Source organism: Cricetulus griseus, chromosome 2 (assembly GCF_003668045.3).
Source record: "Cricetulus griseus strain 17A/GY chromosome 2, alternate assembly CriGri-PICRH-1.0, whole genome shotgun sequence".
Taxonomy (NCBI): domain Eukaryota; kingdom Metazoa; phylum Chordata; class Mammalia; order Rodentia; family Cricetidae; genus Cricetulus; species Cricetulus griseus.
Window position 1 is genome coordinate 387,721,418 of NC_048595.1, and position 16,543 is coordinate 387,737,960.

The 16,543-nt window shown below is 36.6% G+C and overlaps 1 protein-coding gene across 2 annotated transcripts in view; it reads right to left on the reverse strand.

Annotated features, from left to right (window-relative positions):
• Positions 1-16,543, reverse strand: part of Abcd2 (ATP binding cassette subfamily D member 2) — a 40,442-nt gene that overhangs the window by 12,766 nt on the left and 11,133 nt on the right. For both annotated transcript variants that reach the window (XM_027396330.2, XM_027396329.2), the window contains exons 4-7: positions 14,838-15,003; positions 13,596-13,690; positions 10,959-11,104; positions 1,052-1,197 (exon numbers count right to left, since the gene is read on the reverse strand). In XM_027396330.2, the coding sequence (XP_027252131.1) occupies positions 1,052-1,197; positions 10,959-11,104; positions 13,596-13,690; positions 14,838-15,003 (553 nt within the window). The remainder of the gene's footprint in view (positions 1-1,051; positions 1,198-10,958; positions 11,105-13,595; positions 13,691-14,837; positions 15,004-16,543) is intronic.

Sequence of the window (16,543 nt, forward strand, 5' to 3'; positions counted from 1 at the left end):
TGGGGTAAAAGAGCATCAAATCCATGCATGCACAATCCATAGAATTCTGGATTGCTTATTAAGTAACTTTTTGGCAATTAAATCACAGGACTTATCAAAATAGTTGAAGGCATAACTTTTAGGAAATAGTTGAATCAAAAGCTCATATGTATACATATTCCCACTCTTTCATATATGTTTTATTCTAATGAAACCTACAATGAAGAAGTTTTACATGCTATTTAATCTCTTACTTCTTGCATATATATATATATATATGTATATATATATATATATATGAGATCCACTTCCCAAAAATTATATTAACTTTAAGCTGAGAGAGCTCAGCAAGCAAATAGTTCATTGTATACTTTACATACATCTAGAATGACTGTGACCTAGGGAATACTTATACATTTAAATATCAAGGTCTTTGAATGCTAAATGTGGTGTTATGGTAAAAATGTAGTGTGCCATATTAATCACAAGACAGGCAAAACTAGGATATCTATAATGAAAAGAGAAAAAAGAAATCTACTTAGCATTTATGGTCTGATAAACATCACATATTCAGAAATTGCAGACTTCATACAAACCTGGGACAATCATCACTATTGTCTCCTTGACTAGCATTAGATTAACCCATTGTGTAGCACACCTATGTGTCTCAGGGAGAGTGTTTTCAGAGAGGATTGACTGATAGAGAAGACCCAGTATGCAATTAAGGAAGGACAAAGGGGGAGGAGGGGAAAGCCAGAAGCTTTCCCAGGTGAGGGGACCAAGTGATACCTCAACCAAGTAACACCCTGGAAACCTTCAGCACAAGAGAACACCCATCCCGTAGGCTGTTTCTGTTGAGTATTTAGTAACTAGTGCCAAACCTAAGTTTATTTATTTAATTGATTTTTTGAGACAAAGTTTTGATGTAACCCAGGCTAATTCCAAACTTGGTGCCTAGGGGAGGGTGACTTGACTTTGAGCTCTTGATCCTCCATGCCCCAAGCCTTGAGATTACTGATGCACACTATCACACACAGCCAAAACTTGCTTTGTAAATAAAGTTAAACCATACCTCCTTCTCTTTGCACAATGTGGTAGAGGTGGACACTGTGCAGAATGCCTTCTAGGTCTTGGTCAGTATAACCTTTTTCATGCATGTCATCCACTGAATCAGGATAAATGACTTGATCACGTAGACTTCCAAGGGACATGTATGGCCTATAAAATACAAAGCACATATGAGTCCTGGTACAAAGGTATGTTAGCTTACCCATGGTGACATCCTGCTGGCTGGAACACTGCAGACTTTAAACCCTCAATTTATAGAATTATATTATGTTTCTTGGAGAGACTTCAAAGTAATATCTGGTTTATGAAAAAATACTGAGATACACATACAGAAAAGCTTTTTTAAAGAAACCATTTGATATTTTCTGCAACAAAATATATTTTGTTTCACTATTGTGATGGTTATTCTTGTTTGTCCACTTAACTAAATCTGGAGCTCACTAAAACCCAAGTGTCTGGGTACATCAATGAGGATTTTTTTCTTTAATTAAATCATTTGAAGTGGGAAGACCCACTTTCAATCCCAATCTTTTGATCCCACCTTTAACCTGGGCCACACCTTCTGGTGACAGCCTTAATATAGGACACGGAAGCATTCTCTCTTTGCCTGCTTACTGTCACTTTCACCAGCAAGTTCACTCCTTTACTAGTATTAGAGCCTACTTCTTTGGGATTCTGGCATATACTGAAGACCAGCAGAGACATCCAGGCTTGTAGATTGAACAACAACTGGATTCTTGGTCTTTAATTTGGCAGACAGCTGTTGTTGGACTAGCTGGGCCACAGCCTGTGAGCCACTCTAATAAATCCCCTTTATGTATTTTTCTTAATTAAATCAATATTTATCTATCTATCTGTCTATCTATTTTCATTCTTTCAGTTCTATTCACCTAGAAAACTCTGACTAATAAAGCCATATTTGATAAAGATTGTTTCTGTACATCTAAAATTATTCACATTAAACACAAATCTTGGAGTGTTGACAACAATGAAGACATCCAAAGTGAAAGGCACAATATTATTAATAAGAAAATGTAAATTACTATGACATTGGTTTTCTTGTTTATCAGATTAGCAAAAAATATCCAACAGCTGTATAATTCAGTCAGCTGACAGGCCCATGGGAAAAACAGATGTTCTCATCCAACGGTGAAAATTCAACCTCCTTGGAGGAAATCTGGCAAATTGACATGTCATTTGCCTTTTGATCTACTTCTGGGAATTTCCTTGGAGGATATGCTCCGAAAAATGCCAAAAAGGAAAACTTGACTACTCTTACCCATTACAGTGCCATTTGCAGTGTCACAATATCCAAGGCCAAGTTAAAGGAGCAGGCAGAGAGAATCCATGAATCAACTATGTGTACCTACAATGAGAACCTCTGTCCTACTGTGAGGCACTACACAGGCCAGGCAGATACACAGGAAGTAATACAGAGTGAGTTCTGTGGTCATCATTCAGCTGAAAAGGAAAATATGAAAGTGGACACACTGACTGATGCCAGATCAGGATGTCACAGCATCTCTGCCATGCTGACTGATGGATGACTTGTCCTTGCCGATGGCATTCTGCTGAGGTAAGGTTAGCGGCATACCTGGCCTCTCTCCACTAGATGTCAGCAGTATCTCCTCAAACATGATTTTAAAAATTGTCTACAAGTCTTCACAATGGGACAAATGTCCCTTGGTCACAAAGCTGTCCCCAGTTGAGAAACATAAGTAGACAGTATGCCACCTTCTATGAAAAGAAGATGAGGGGTGATATAAATACATTTGGTTACACCTACAGAAGGAAACAGGAAAAGCAAGCCAGAAACTTGTGAAAAGGTCACCCAAAGAGATAAAATGAATAGAGTACAGAAAACACCCTCTCTAAATATATTTTCTTTCTTCTTCCCCCCTCTCTCTGTCTCTGTCTCTGTCTCTGTCTCTGTCTCTGTCTTTCTCTCTCTCTGAGACAGAGTCTTACTATGTAGCCCCGACTGTCCTATAAGACTGTTTTGTAGACCAGTCTGGATTTAACTCACAGAGATCTACCTGCCTCTACCTCCCAGTGCTGGGGTTAAAGGCAAGCGCCACATCTTTTCTATGCTAGTTTTGATTTTATAGTCATGTTAAAGTGATACTATTTGATGAATAAAATTAACTAAACAAGTCACTGAAATTAATTGAAAAACAAGGAACTGAATGTTGTTTATAACTATCAAATAGATAACATGACCACAGAAGAGAGGAGGAAAAGGCTAGGAACGGAATGAATTAACTTAAGTAACATTGGCTACATAGCTTCAATTAATTATAAAAATGATTAAAAAGTTTCCTAACTTCACTCTTATCTGGGATATCTGAAGGCCATCATTTCAAACGGCCAGCTCAAGTAGGCAATAGAGTGGATTTCTTTTTGTTTTCAACAGCAAGTGCTCTTACCCACTGCATCAGCTTCCCGGCCTTCCCCTTCAGCTGTCACACAAAATGTAAACTAATGACATCTTGGCTCTCCATTGGTTCAAACTACCAGGATTGTGGACTCAGCAAACCATGCACAACAGGATTGGCTCTGTGAGGACCACCAGCCCATCCTAGCTAAGGGCCTGTCTTATCCAGACAGCAAGGGCTAGATGCCGTGACTGCAGCTAAAAGTGTTGGTTGCTTTTTTGCAGAGGACTGACATTTGGTTGCCAGCACTTACATGGCAGCTCACAACTGTCAGTTCCAGTGGATCCAATACCTTTTCCTGATTTCGACAGGTCCCAGGCATTCAGGTAGTACATAGAAATACATGCATGCAAAAACACTTATACACATTTAAAAAAAATTAAAAAATCACAGCAGTCCTGTGTGTTTGACTGAGGAGTAAGGCTTTACATGCAGACTAAATGTCCACTTGTTTTTTCACAGTATTTACAAAGTATATACACATAGTGCATAGTTGTCTTGTAATATGTTTAACTGTTATTGGAAATAAAAACGTTTGTGCTTCAGCTACACACATACATAAAATATCTTAAATACAAAGAATCACTGAAGTATCTGTACTTAACTTGGCATGTGATTCAAATTTCATATCAGCCTTTAATGTCTATAATTCATTTTTTTAAACAAATCTACAAGCTCAGGTGGCCATCACCCCCTTCTTGAGAATATTTTTCTTGGCTCCTATCTCCAGGAGCCCCACAGTCAGGATCAATCACTATCATCTGGCTGTTCCTTGTAACCAGTGTGTTTCCTATCTCCATTAATTTGCCTGTTCTGGACCTTCCAAATACACAACTCACATAATACATACTCTTTTGTTAAACTGTCCTCAGGTCTAAGTGTGTTTTAGAATTGCCATATTCCTTTTTAGAAGCAAATACTGTTATGATGTTGCATTGTAGGTGTACGCCACATTTGGTTCACCCATTCGTCTCCTGAAGGATATTTCATTGTGCCCTACTTTGGGGCATTATGCATATTGAGTATAAACCAGTAAACAGAACTGTGGAGGCAAAGAACTTCCTAAGCAACTACCAGGCTGTTTTCCAAAAACGCCTGAACCATTTCCAGTCGTATTCCCATCATACATTTAATGTTTCTCCTTCATACCTCTTTCCTTTCCTTTTCCGTTCTAACCACATTTTCTTATAGCAGAATACAGTCCTTTTTCGAGCCAAATAGGATTACAATGTATGTAGGTACATTTGATTCACCTGTTCATCTCCTGAAGGATGGTTCATTGTGCCCTACTTTGGGGCATTATGCATATTGGGTATGAACCAGTAAAGGAAACTGTGATGGTAAAAAACAGCCGGTGTTCATTTGCTTACATACATCACCTTAAGCAATCATATGCGGCGTTATCTTAAATTCACATCTACAAATTGTAACAGTGGCACTGGTGTAAAGTAGGGCCACCGAGCAGTTGTCACAAGGTGCTTAGAAGCCATTCAGGACCCTGGGAAAAGGAAACTTTAGTAACTTTAAATTGATGCCAGCTCCAACTTCACACATATCAGTAGGTGCCGATCTCCTTCCACCTTAGTGTAAAGCATAGATGTTAATGCAAAGGCACAGTCCAGACGGCAATGATAAAAAGACACCTATGCATCCAGTCCATGAGTGCCTCTAAAGGCCTTGCCGTACACCCTGACAAAGAGCTAGTATTTGATGAAGTCGTCATTTTCATCCATGTTTCAATATACTACGCTTTATGCTATACAGCATAGATAAATGATTGTAATAACAAGCTTTAGAGAGGTGGTTCTTGGAGAGACTCCTAATCTCACTATTGCAGTACCGTCACTCAACTCCGAGCTTGGTCTAATTTGTTTGTGAAGTCACTTATTTTATTCAATTTTTCATGAGAGCAGAATAAAGCAGCTAAATGAAGTAATGTGGTAAGATTCGTTTACTGTAACGGAGGCACAAGGGAAGGTACTCAAGTGATCATCATTTAAATGAGAAGTTCATTTCTCTTGCATTCTCTAAGTGGAAATAAAACATAAAGGAGCGGTGGCTTTGTAGCTCATGATGGAGCAATTGCCTGTCATGCAGTGCTGTTTGATTCCCAGCAATGAAAAATAATCTTGTAAAAAAGACAAGAAAATACAAAATAATTCCCTTTTGTTGGATAATTGTCTGTGGGTTTTTATCCCATAGTAAGTTTTATTATACTTAATGAGATTGATGAATAGTAGGCTTCCGTGTAGACATTAAAGATAGATCCTGGTAAGTACTCAACAAAGTACTTCAAGTTTATGTAGAAACTTTTCTTTGGTAACATTTGGTTCACTGGTGCAGTTTATAGAGCTTCTGAGGACTCACAATACTGAGGATCGTCTGATGCCTTCATTGTTAGAAAAGCGGGGCTAATCTGTAACTTCATCAGACCTATGATTTCTATAGACTTTTCAAACTCAGCTAGTTTCCCCTGGTTTACAGAGAAAAATTTATCTTAAGAGGGCTCTTCACTGATGAAACGAAATAATTATTGCTTCATTTCCTACTCAGTTTTCAAGATGCTAATAGAGATAAACTGAAATATATACACCTGGAGTAAAATTTGCTCCTCCTGGGAAAGAAGTTTAGCAACAAACTGTAAGTGTTTTTCTGTGAAATCTTACATCTGCACTTATTTAAAAATGATTAGCTGTCAGAGTAAAAGTATCTGAGATCAAATCCATCCCCAGTGATTATATTTTTATGGTTATTAGTTATGAAAAGCAACTTAGATATTTTTAAATTTTGCTTTAGGCTCTCATTTTCCTGTGCTAACATTGAGTTATTTGATATTTCTTTTTGGTATAATTTATTGTTTGGTAGATTTTTCTGGTTTTTGGCTATTCTATATTTGAGATGAAGGAGGAAGGAAGAGGACAGCATGGAAAATTATAATCTCTATCTTTGTGCTCAGAGTCAAAAAATGTTTTAAACTATATAGCTTAACTGGACAATACTGATAAAAATTCAACACCTTCTTAACTCTAAGGCTCGGTAGTGTAAAGTTGAAGAGTAATATGCCATTTCTCCAGCTTTGTGGCCAAACAGTAAGAAGGAGGAACAAACCATGAATAGTCACTGTCAATCACTGAAAAATGCACAGGTTGAACCAATCATGTTACCAGGCTTTCTCATATACAGCAAGCTCAAGATTTGAGTTCTGAATGCACAACATCATTCCTAATACTCTTATGTTTTTTGTTTTTTGTTTTTTGCAAACGAAGAGATACTCAAAAGAGATATTTACTATTATGAAAATTACATCATCCAACTTTTTGCATCTAGTACTCATTAAGCAAGGAATTAGCCTCAAGAACTCTACTGAGCCTTTGTCACTGCTTCAGCAATTTCCTTAAAAAAGAACTGTTAATTACAGACATTTATCCATCACAAAGAGGATTAGGCAACAAACCCAGTACAAGTAACAAAACAGACAGATGGTTCATAGTGTAAGATGCTGGGCAGATTTGCCAATAGAAAGGAAATCTGTCATTCTGTACTGGGGTAAAGCTCAGTGAGAGAGTGTGTGCTCAGCATGCTTGGGGCATGAATTCAACACAAGCACCACCCAGCTCCAGGTAGGTTTGGTTAATTAAGTAGAATCCTTTCTATCTTTTTTTCTTTTTTCTTTTCTTTTCTTTTTTTTTTTTTTTTTTGAGATGGTTTCCCTATGTAGCCCTGGCTGGCTTAAAACTCATTCTGTAGACCAGGCTGGCCTTGAACTCAGAGATCCACCTGCCTCTGCCTCCTGAGTGCTGGGACTAAAGGCATGTGCCACCACCACACGGCTTAATACAGTCTTCATGAGAGCAATCTTTCTCTCATTTTCACAATGTTTTATTTCTCAGAGTCAGAGTAAAAGATGGACAGAATTTATACATATTTAGGCAAATTTTGATAGATGACTGTAGGAAGTCTAAATCTGTCTCTGATTGTTTGATACAGTATATGGGCATATAGTTTTGATCAGTAAGCTCTTGGTTAGCACTTCCCTCCTGAGATAATTCGTTCAAAGAAGAATAGTGAGACAGAAATATTTGAAGTACAATTCCATGCTGGGTTGTGCCTAATTATAGACAACTGCTGAGAAGCAAGTGTGGCATACACAAACCATCCTCTGGGGGTTAACTAAAGTAGCATAAAGGGATGCAAAGTGGCCATCTTGCCTGCCATTTTTCCTTCCCTTCTTCCTTTCCTATAGGTTCTCCCAAATCCCATATTTCAATGTCTCATTTTGATGGCCGAAAGTACATTGGTAGTATTGATTAGCAAGAAAAATAAATTAAATACATGCAAAGTTGGCTTTGGGGACTGTGACTGCTATAGACAAAAAGTCACCAAGGGATAAGTAATAGGCCATAAATTAGTGAAGAAATGAAAGCAAGAACAAAGGTTCATAAGCCTGTCTTTAGAGGCTTGGGAAGGAGAGAAAACACACCAAGAATTAGCAAAATAATTCAGGAGATACATCCAAGTGGAAGATGCTTCTTGAGAGTCAAGAAAGCTGGTCCAGCATGGGATGATGGGCACCAGCCATCTGATTATGGTGCACAGTCATGTGGTGCAGGACATTGGGTCTTGGTTGGAAACCACCAGACTAGGTTTCCAGGTACTACTTGAGCAAAACCTCAGCATCTCACCATTCACTACCTCATAGAAGGAAAGTGGCTAAAGCACTTTTCAGATGAAACATTCTGTCCTAAAACCTACGGATGCTCCAGTTCTTATATTCTGTCATTGATGAAGACAGGGTGAGGGAAAATTGTTTGGACTCAGTTTATATAGAATAGCTCTGTATTCTTGTACCAAGGCCCAGTTCTCCAGAGATCTGGCTCTTATTATTAACATTGCTAAAGCATTAGAAGACACCAACTGGGAGAATGCTGGGGCGATTTCACAATTTCTCAGGAATTCATGTTTCCCAATGTACAAAGTGAGCCAGAGTAGCATTTTTGTTTGGGTCTCTGTGTGTGAAGGCTTGGTCAAAAGCCAAATGCGTGCTCTTCCCCGAGTAGTTTTCTTTTACTCACTACACGATATAAGAATCCCACTGTCACAAAACCTACTCCATTTTCACCACAAAAGCAGCAATGTATTTTGCTTTTAATCACTGCATAGAGAGATCCATCCTCTAAGATGAAATAGTTCAATCACAGTGATTAACTGTAAAATCTGCTTAATGACTTACAGAGCCCAGGCATGAATTCTGTGTTGGTTTTTCTCCCAAACTAGTAGTCAGCTTACATTCCATTGCTAGTGAGTACTGGAAAAATTAATCATAGCAGTCATGTGTGTGATGATTTGAGTTCATTTACTGGTACATATTTTAAAAGAAGTCATACTGATGTTTTCTTGTACATAATAAAACCTTCTGTGATCATTCTAAAATTTACTTGAAAAAAAAACACTGGCTTTTAGAATACAAGAAATAAATGCTACAATTAGACTTCCTTAGTTTACATTTGTGTTTTAAGTAAACATTAAGCAAAAGCAGAAGGAACATGGCTGTACAAAAATTTTAAGTGTAAATATGATTCCCCATGGCTCTAGATGCATATAACTAAGGGTAACTAACTTAAAATAATAGTCATTTATGAATTAAAATATAGACTACTCTTGCTTATTTTTCTCTTTAACTAGGTTGGAGTTGACAGTTTTGCTCATGCAAAAATACATTTCATAAGAAAAAATTTCCTAATGATTTCTGTTTATTGTAAAACATCGTGGTTAGTTCACTCTGAGGGTAAAGGTTAGTCACTTTCATAAATTTGCCCATTGCTAAAAACTCTTTTCACCACACCAAATGTATGTTCAAAAAGTGTTCCATTCATACAATATAACACATGAAATATCTAATGGGTAAAACATAAACTTTATTTATGCACTTTTTTCATCAAGAATGTCTTTATAGACCATTTTTCTCATGGTTCTGTACCTTATAGCTTAAGTGCAAAATTTAAATAATTTTACTTACTACATTCATTTATAAAACTTAAACTGAGGCAGTAAAGCTGAGGTTTCCCAAAGGGCAGAAAAGAAAGTATTTATGATGTCACAGGCCATTTGAGTTGCTTTAAACTCAGGTACCAACATTACTCATATTTAACATTTTCTGCTAACAGATCTCTTCTTCTTCCTGTACACCAGACAGCATCCTGCTACTACCACCCTGAGCTTTATTTGAAATAAAATAAATTCACAGACCCTAACTGTTGCTTATGGTCTAGAACCCAGACCAAACGGCAGGATGATAGCACCATTTACCAACAAAGATGAGGGGACTAAAGTGTGTGATACTGCCTGGCCTCAATGTACCATGTACATGTGCTCCAGCCCTACCTACACTTCCATCCTAGGTGCTCTGTCAGAGGCCTCAGTGAAGTCCTCTGATCCAGAGGGAACACCGTGTTCTGCCTGTTTAACCCAGGTGATACACAGGATGACCCAGAAGGAATGTTTGTAATGCAATGTCTATTGAACCTGGGTGACACTTGAAGAAATCACAGGGCCACAGAAGCTTATCTTTTCTTAATAGCTGATTTTCTCTCACCAAGAATAAATACTTCAAATTCCCAAATATATAACATTGAGTTTAGAAACTTCTGTGTTGTTATGAAAGAAGATGGCTAAAGATTTGGACAAAAAAAATGATATTTTCCATGTTTATCTTATTCTTATTCTTAAAATATTTTTTAACTAAGGTAGTTAAGATTATTAATTATCTATCATAATCACAATAAATACTTTAAGGAGGCTTTTAGGCATGAATGGAGAATTTTAGGATACATGAGTATATGCAACATGATGGAAAGACCTGAATAGAACCAAAGCACTATATTTAATCTGTCACAGGTCTCAGTGAAGTCCTCTGATCCAGAGGGAACACCATGTTCTGCCTGTTTAACCCAGGTGATACACAGGATGACCCAGAAGGTCATCTAGCCAGGTGGTGGTGGTGCATGCCTTTAATCCCAGCACTCGGGAGGTAGAGGCAAGTGGATCTCTGTTAGTTTGAGATCAGCCTGGTCTAGAAGACCTAGTTCCAGGACAGCCTCCAAAGCCACAGAGTAATCCTGTCTCGAAAAACAAAACAAACCAAAAAAAGATAATCTGATATCAAATTATTCTTTGGATCCATCTTTGGATCCATTTATTCTTTCCTAAGACATCTGAAGCCTTTGAGTATTATTAGCATCCTGTCAAGTATGAAAACTACAAGAAGTGGCACTGATCCAGAATCTATTATAGTCAAAACAGTAAAAAAAAAAAAAAAAAAAAATAGAACTCTGGGGACAAGTGAACTCATTCCTATTTACTCAATAGCTTCTCCCAGTGAAAAATATCCTTGAATGAGCATAAACCAAAAAGCCAGAGGAATGACCACAATTCAAGAGTGAAAGCAATCGTCTTCATTTGCTATGAAGAATGTCTTACCTCTGTGGAATATAGAACATGTGTTGGGGAGGTGGTTTATAGAGGATGCCTTCATACACAGGCCATAGCCCACTTAAGATCCTGAAGAGAGAGCTTTTCCCACAGCCATTGGGACCAGTAATCAAAAGATGCATCCCTTCTTCTACCTAAAGTCAGAAATAAAACCATAAGCTTCGATATTTAATAATTATTTCATTTGGTAGCATTTAATCGTGATTTAAAAAATTCAATCACATGGCAATCTTAGATGGCAAAGAAATCAAAGAAAATGTATCAGGATTAAAACATCACAGTTGACTTTGACTAGTCTCTGAAACTAATGGTATCATAATATAAGAAAAATTGCAATGAATCTTCTTGGAATAAAGACTAGCTTTTCACCCCTTCAATTGAGATATTGTTATCAGATCTACTCACATGTAGAGAAATGAGCTATACAGGGAAGAAGACGAACCATAAGGCCTAAATTAAAAATACATTAAATTTTATTTTATTTATATTACTATTTTATTAAATTTATATAAATCCAAATATAGTTGAAAACTGAATATACTATAAAGCACAGTTATCCAGCTGGGTTCCTAATTTTGTACTTTAGTGTCTGAAATACTACAAAAGCATATAATCAAGGGGAAATGTCTTAAAAGGGCCAATTTCTATTAGTTCTTAGAAATTTAACACTTTTTAAGAAGTAATTGAAAACTTTTTCATATTGATATTTCCTTAGCATAACTCCCCAGTAAATACTGAGCAAATACCCACATTTTAGTGTTTTTTTTTTCCAGTAAGTCAAAATTTTAATTTTGAAGACCAACAAAAGGATGAAAATCAATTTTCTTTAAAAGTATGTATTTCCCAATCAATACTGAGGCACAACTTTTTATCCTATTCTAGGGAGATTATAACTGAAATACAACTTCCAGAGGCAAATATAATAGCAAACAGTATGTTGTAACAACATACATCTTCATAGTATCTTAACAGTCTGTAAGAGTCTTTCACTGGATTATTGATTATTTTCTACAGAAGACTGAACTCTGGGTTTTTCTTCAGGGTGTGATGGCTCTATGGTGGCATAGTTAGAAGACAGCAATATCCAGACCTTGCCACCTGTTTATTTGGAAACTAGAGCAACAAGAACCAATATTACATTACCTATACTGACAAAGCAACAACAGAAACACAGAGCCTTATAAAAATTCCAGATTGCTTTTGTTTCTTTGTTTTCCAGGATGAGGACTGAACTCAAGGCCTTTGCATGCCCTGCAAGCACCCTACCCACTTAGTTTTATCCCTGACTAAATTTGCTAAAGTGTTAATATATAATAAAACATTCCATATTTTCAATGAGTAGCTAATTGGTACTCATGTCATATCTTAATAATAAAACTATCTATAGGTTTATAATAGAACAATAAATCCTGTCCAAACAATTTCTTTCCAATTTATCAACAAGATTGTGTTCAGTGTATTGTGTCATCTCTTTTCAACATTTAGTAATCTTCATCAATTGCAAATATATTTCTAATAATTAAGCCTTGGCTAAGATTTATTCCAAAACCACTAGTATTATGATGTTCATAATTTGATTATGAAGTCTGATCATGCCTTTGTTTAAACATAGCTCAACAGCCTTCATTTTATTTGGTAGGGTTTGAATATGAAATGCTTCCCATAGGATCATGAGCTGATCACTAAGTCTCCAACTTCTGATACATGTTGTAAGGCAGTGGAAAGCCTCGGACTTGAGCCATACCTGGAGGAAAAAGGTCATTGGGACCATGTGTCCTCAGACACTTCCTTGGCCTGGCCCTTTGTTCATTCCGTCTCTACTTGCTATCTAGCTTGCAGTAAAGGCTCTCCTTTGGTAAACACTCCTGGCAGATATTCAGCTATTTCTAGGCCAAAAGCAGTGAGACATTTCAACCCCAAATAAATCCACTGAAACCAGGGGCCAACTAAATATTTCCTTTTTGAGTTGTCAGTGTACTGACACAATGAATCAAGTACCTAAAACAGTATGCTTGACATTTTATACTTGGTCTAAAATGTATGTTTAAATTTCACAAAGTTGTGAAACCAGGTCCATTGGCCTATAACATGCTTTTGTTCTTACTTTTGTAATTAGTATATAGAATATCAAATCAATTATTTTCAACAGAATTAAAAACTAAAGTTGAATCCATGAATCTTCTGATTATTTAAAGTAGAAATTAAAGTTGTAAAATGTATATTAGTAAAACTGAATTTGATAATGACCTTTGGGGAAAGGTAATATTTTTAGAAAGTATGTAAAAGTCTTACAGAATCTTTACTACTTTTGCAAAAAGTTAAAATTCATTTCCAGATATTAATTTCTGATATTTCCTCTTGTTCCCCAAAGCTACACTGAATGGCTCTCAGTGTTGTGAAATTTGATTTTCAACCTGGCATTAAGGCAGCAGAAATCAGAGTTCTCTTTTCTCCTGCTTTGGGAGGAAGTGACTGCTTCTTCAACTGAGCCACTGTGCGTACCTTTTTGATTTCCCCCTTTTCACACGCTCCTCTCCAAGTATTTAACATAAGGTACATGGACTCTGAGTTGTTTTCTATTAGTGTGAGGCCCAACAATCAGAAGGTTCTTGGATATCATCTTACTTTGAAGTTTAGCCTGGAAGCCACCACTTCTCCTGCTGGTGTAATTATGGGCACATTTTCACATATGATTCCATGGTCCACATCTATTACTGTTCCTGTAATCAAGGAATAGTTTATATTACAAAGACTATCGCAAGTTGCTGCTAATTAACTTGAAGAATGATAAGACAGAATGAGCAAACTCAATTTTAAAGATAATTCACATTTATAAGTCATAGGAAAAAATAAATATACATGAGGTCAATTTAATATCTGTATTTTAATCTATTTAGAAAATATTTATAATTTATAATTAGAAAAAAAATTTATAATCAAATATCATTATCTTTATCCTCCCAGACCTAAACTCTGTCTACTATAACCTAGCCACAGAATTTAGAGTCATTCTGTTCCCCTATTTCCTACAAGACAAAAACGCACTGTTGCAAGGAAGGAATTAAGAAGTGATATATTTTAATACATGACAAACATTTAGAAACACAGAATAATGAAAAACAATATGGCACTAGCACTAATTCTATTTATTAGTTCAAATTTTAAAAGCAAGCAACTCTTTGAGACACATGTGCTGTCTCCAAATACAGTGTGAGCACATTTCCCTGAATATAAGTGTCATATTTTCTTCTTACTTCATTATTTATCTGTTGTAACAATAAGTCTTTCTGCCAGCTGCCCGAGTTCTGCTGGCCGCCATGTTAAGGTCCCAAATAACACACAGAGATTTATATTAGGTATAATGCTGCTGGCCAATGACTAGGATTTCTTAATCTATATATTTTATAAAGACTTATCTGATCGAGGACGCTGGTGTCATGCGTCCTCTCTTGTCGGGCTCACATGGCATCTCTCAGAGAGGACAGAAGGAAAAGGAAGAGAGCAACTTCCTGCTTGTCCCTGCTTATATTCTGAGTCTGCCTGCTATGTCACTTTCTGCCTGGATCACAAGATTTCTTTTTACTATTTTTCTCAGAATCCTCCTTGATTCCTACTCCCACCTAACTTGCTCCCCTATTGGCCAACAGTACTTTATTTAATAGCCAATAAGACAAACATAGACAGAAGGACTTCCCCCATCAGTCTGTGCAATACTAATCTGAGACTTCTGTTTAAATAATGTTTGTTACTTAAATTCTAACTTCTTGTAACTATTAAAACCTGTTTTATAGAGAAGAAACCTTTAGTTCTTCTTGTAAAATGACACCAAGCTATAGGGGAAATGTGAAAACACCTGAAGTTTGTTACCTTTAATTGCCAGGGTGTCACTGAGGGGTAGATCCATGTCATCCTCACTCTTGCCATGCTTTTCAGGCTCCTGAGTGACATTTCTCTTATAAATGCCTCGTTTCACTTCATCAAAGACCCAGAACATATTGTATACTCTAGCAGTATAGCCTGCTAGTTCAGTGATCTAAAATCAAAATGTAAAGAATGAATTAACATAGCCATGACAGATACCTTTAAAAATTATGTAATATATAAACCTCTTGATTTGTTGCTAAGAATACTACTTTATTATATATGATAGAAAAGAATACATGTGATTACTGAAGCAAACAATAGCAAGAGGCTTATTAGGGACAATAAAGGAAGACATTGGTGTTGTAAAACAAAAATATTGATTCATCTCAGTGCTCAAAAGGAAACGAGAACCTTTCATAATATTAATGAGTCATAAGGGTCTTTTAGTCACATTTCTGTTCTGGCCCACTTAAATGAAACAATGATTCTTTATATTTGTTTTTGAGTCAGGATCTCACTGGGCAGCAGCTCTGGCTGGCTTCATACTTACAGAGATCTGCCTGCACTGCCTCCTACTGGAATTAAAAGCATGTATTACAATTATCATCCCTTTTCTTTCTCTATTTAAAATAGATTGTTAATCTACAAATGTGCCTTAGTGGTGGAACCCTTGTCTAGCGAACATGAATCCCTGGGTTCATGCCTCCATATATACACATATGTATTAAAAAAATTCAAAACAGAACAATGAAAAATAATAAGACATTGACTCTAACTCTACTTATTAGTTAAATAATAAAAATCAAGCAGCTCATTCAGTCATATTTGTATTGTCTCCAAATATAGTCCAAAGGAGTTTCCCTAAATAGAAGCAGCATCATTAAGAAGGTTTTTTTATGCACATGTGGATAAGAATATCTTAAATAGGAGAAAAGTACTTTTGCCTTATTTATAAACAAATGTCTCTAAGCCAAATACTGTCAAAGTTCCTATTTGAGCAGAGGAATATCTGTGCTAGAGGGCATTGTGAGCCCAGTGAGAGGCTCCAGGACCTTCACAGTATAAACCCCATGATCCAGCTCTTGTCAACGCAAATATTGCTTCAATGCCCAAGGAAAACTATAAGTACATGGTATTTTTTCTAGAAAAGATTATGAGATAAGGTGAAATAAATTTCTGCTTTAGTCCACAAAGCTCCATAGAAAGATACTTTGCTCTGGTTCTGCCAGCTGTCCTTCTAGGTTAACCTCCTGCTGTTTCTCTATTATGCCAGAACAGCTTGCTATCAGGGGACTGTGAAAGGTGACTTGTCCTATCCATATCATTTGTCTCAGAAAAAGAACTGGGAAACTGACACCGATAAGTATGCATGTCACAAGAGATGTCTCGTAACCGTCATACGTAGATTAACACACGGATGCTGGCAGATGGCTTTGTGTGTAAAATTTAAGACATAATGAATAGGTGTTAGTGTCCTGAGCCTTCTACTGAAGAGAGGGCTTGTAAATTGACCATTTATTGATGTATGTTAATGTTATAGCTATATAAAGGATAACTTTGAAAATGTTATCTGGAAGGAAGTCTTGAGCTCTTAAGCAGAGGCAAAGAGAGAGATGGTATAGCAAAAATACAGATTTAAAAGAAACTTGTGTGTCCTAGATAGGATTCCTACTGCTGTGATGAAACACCATGACCAAAAGCAACATGGG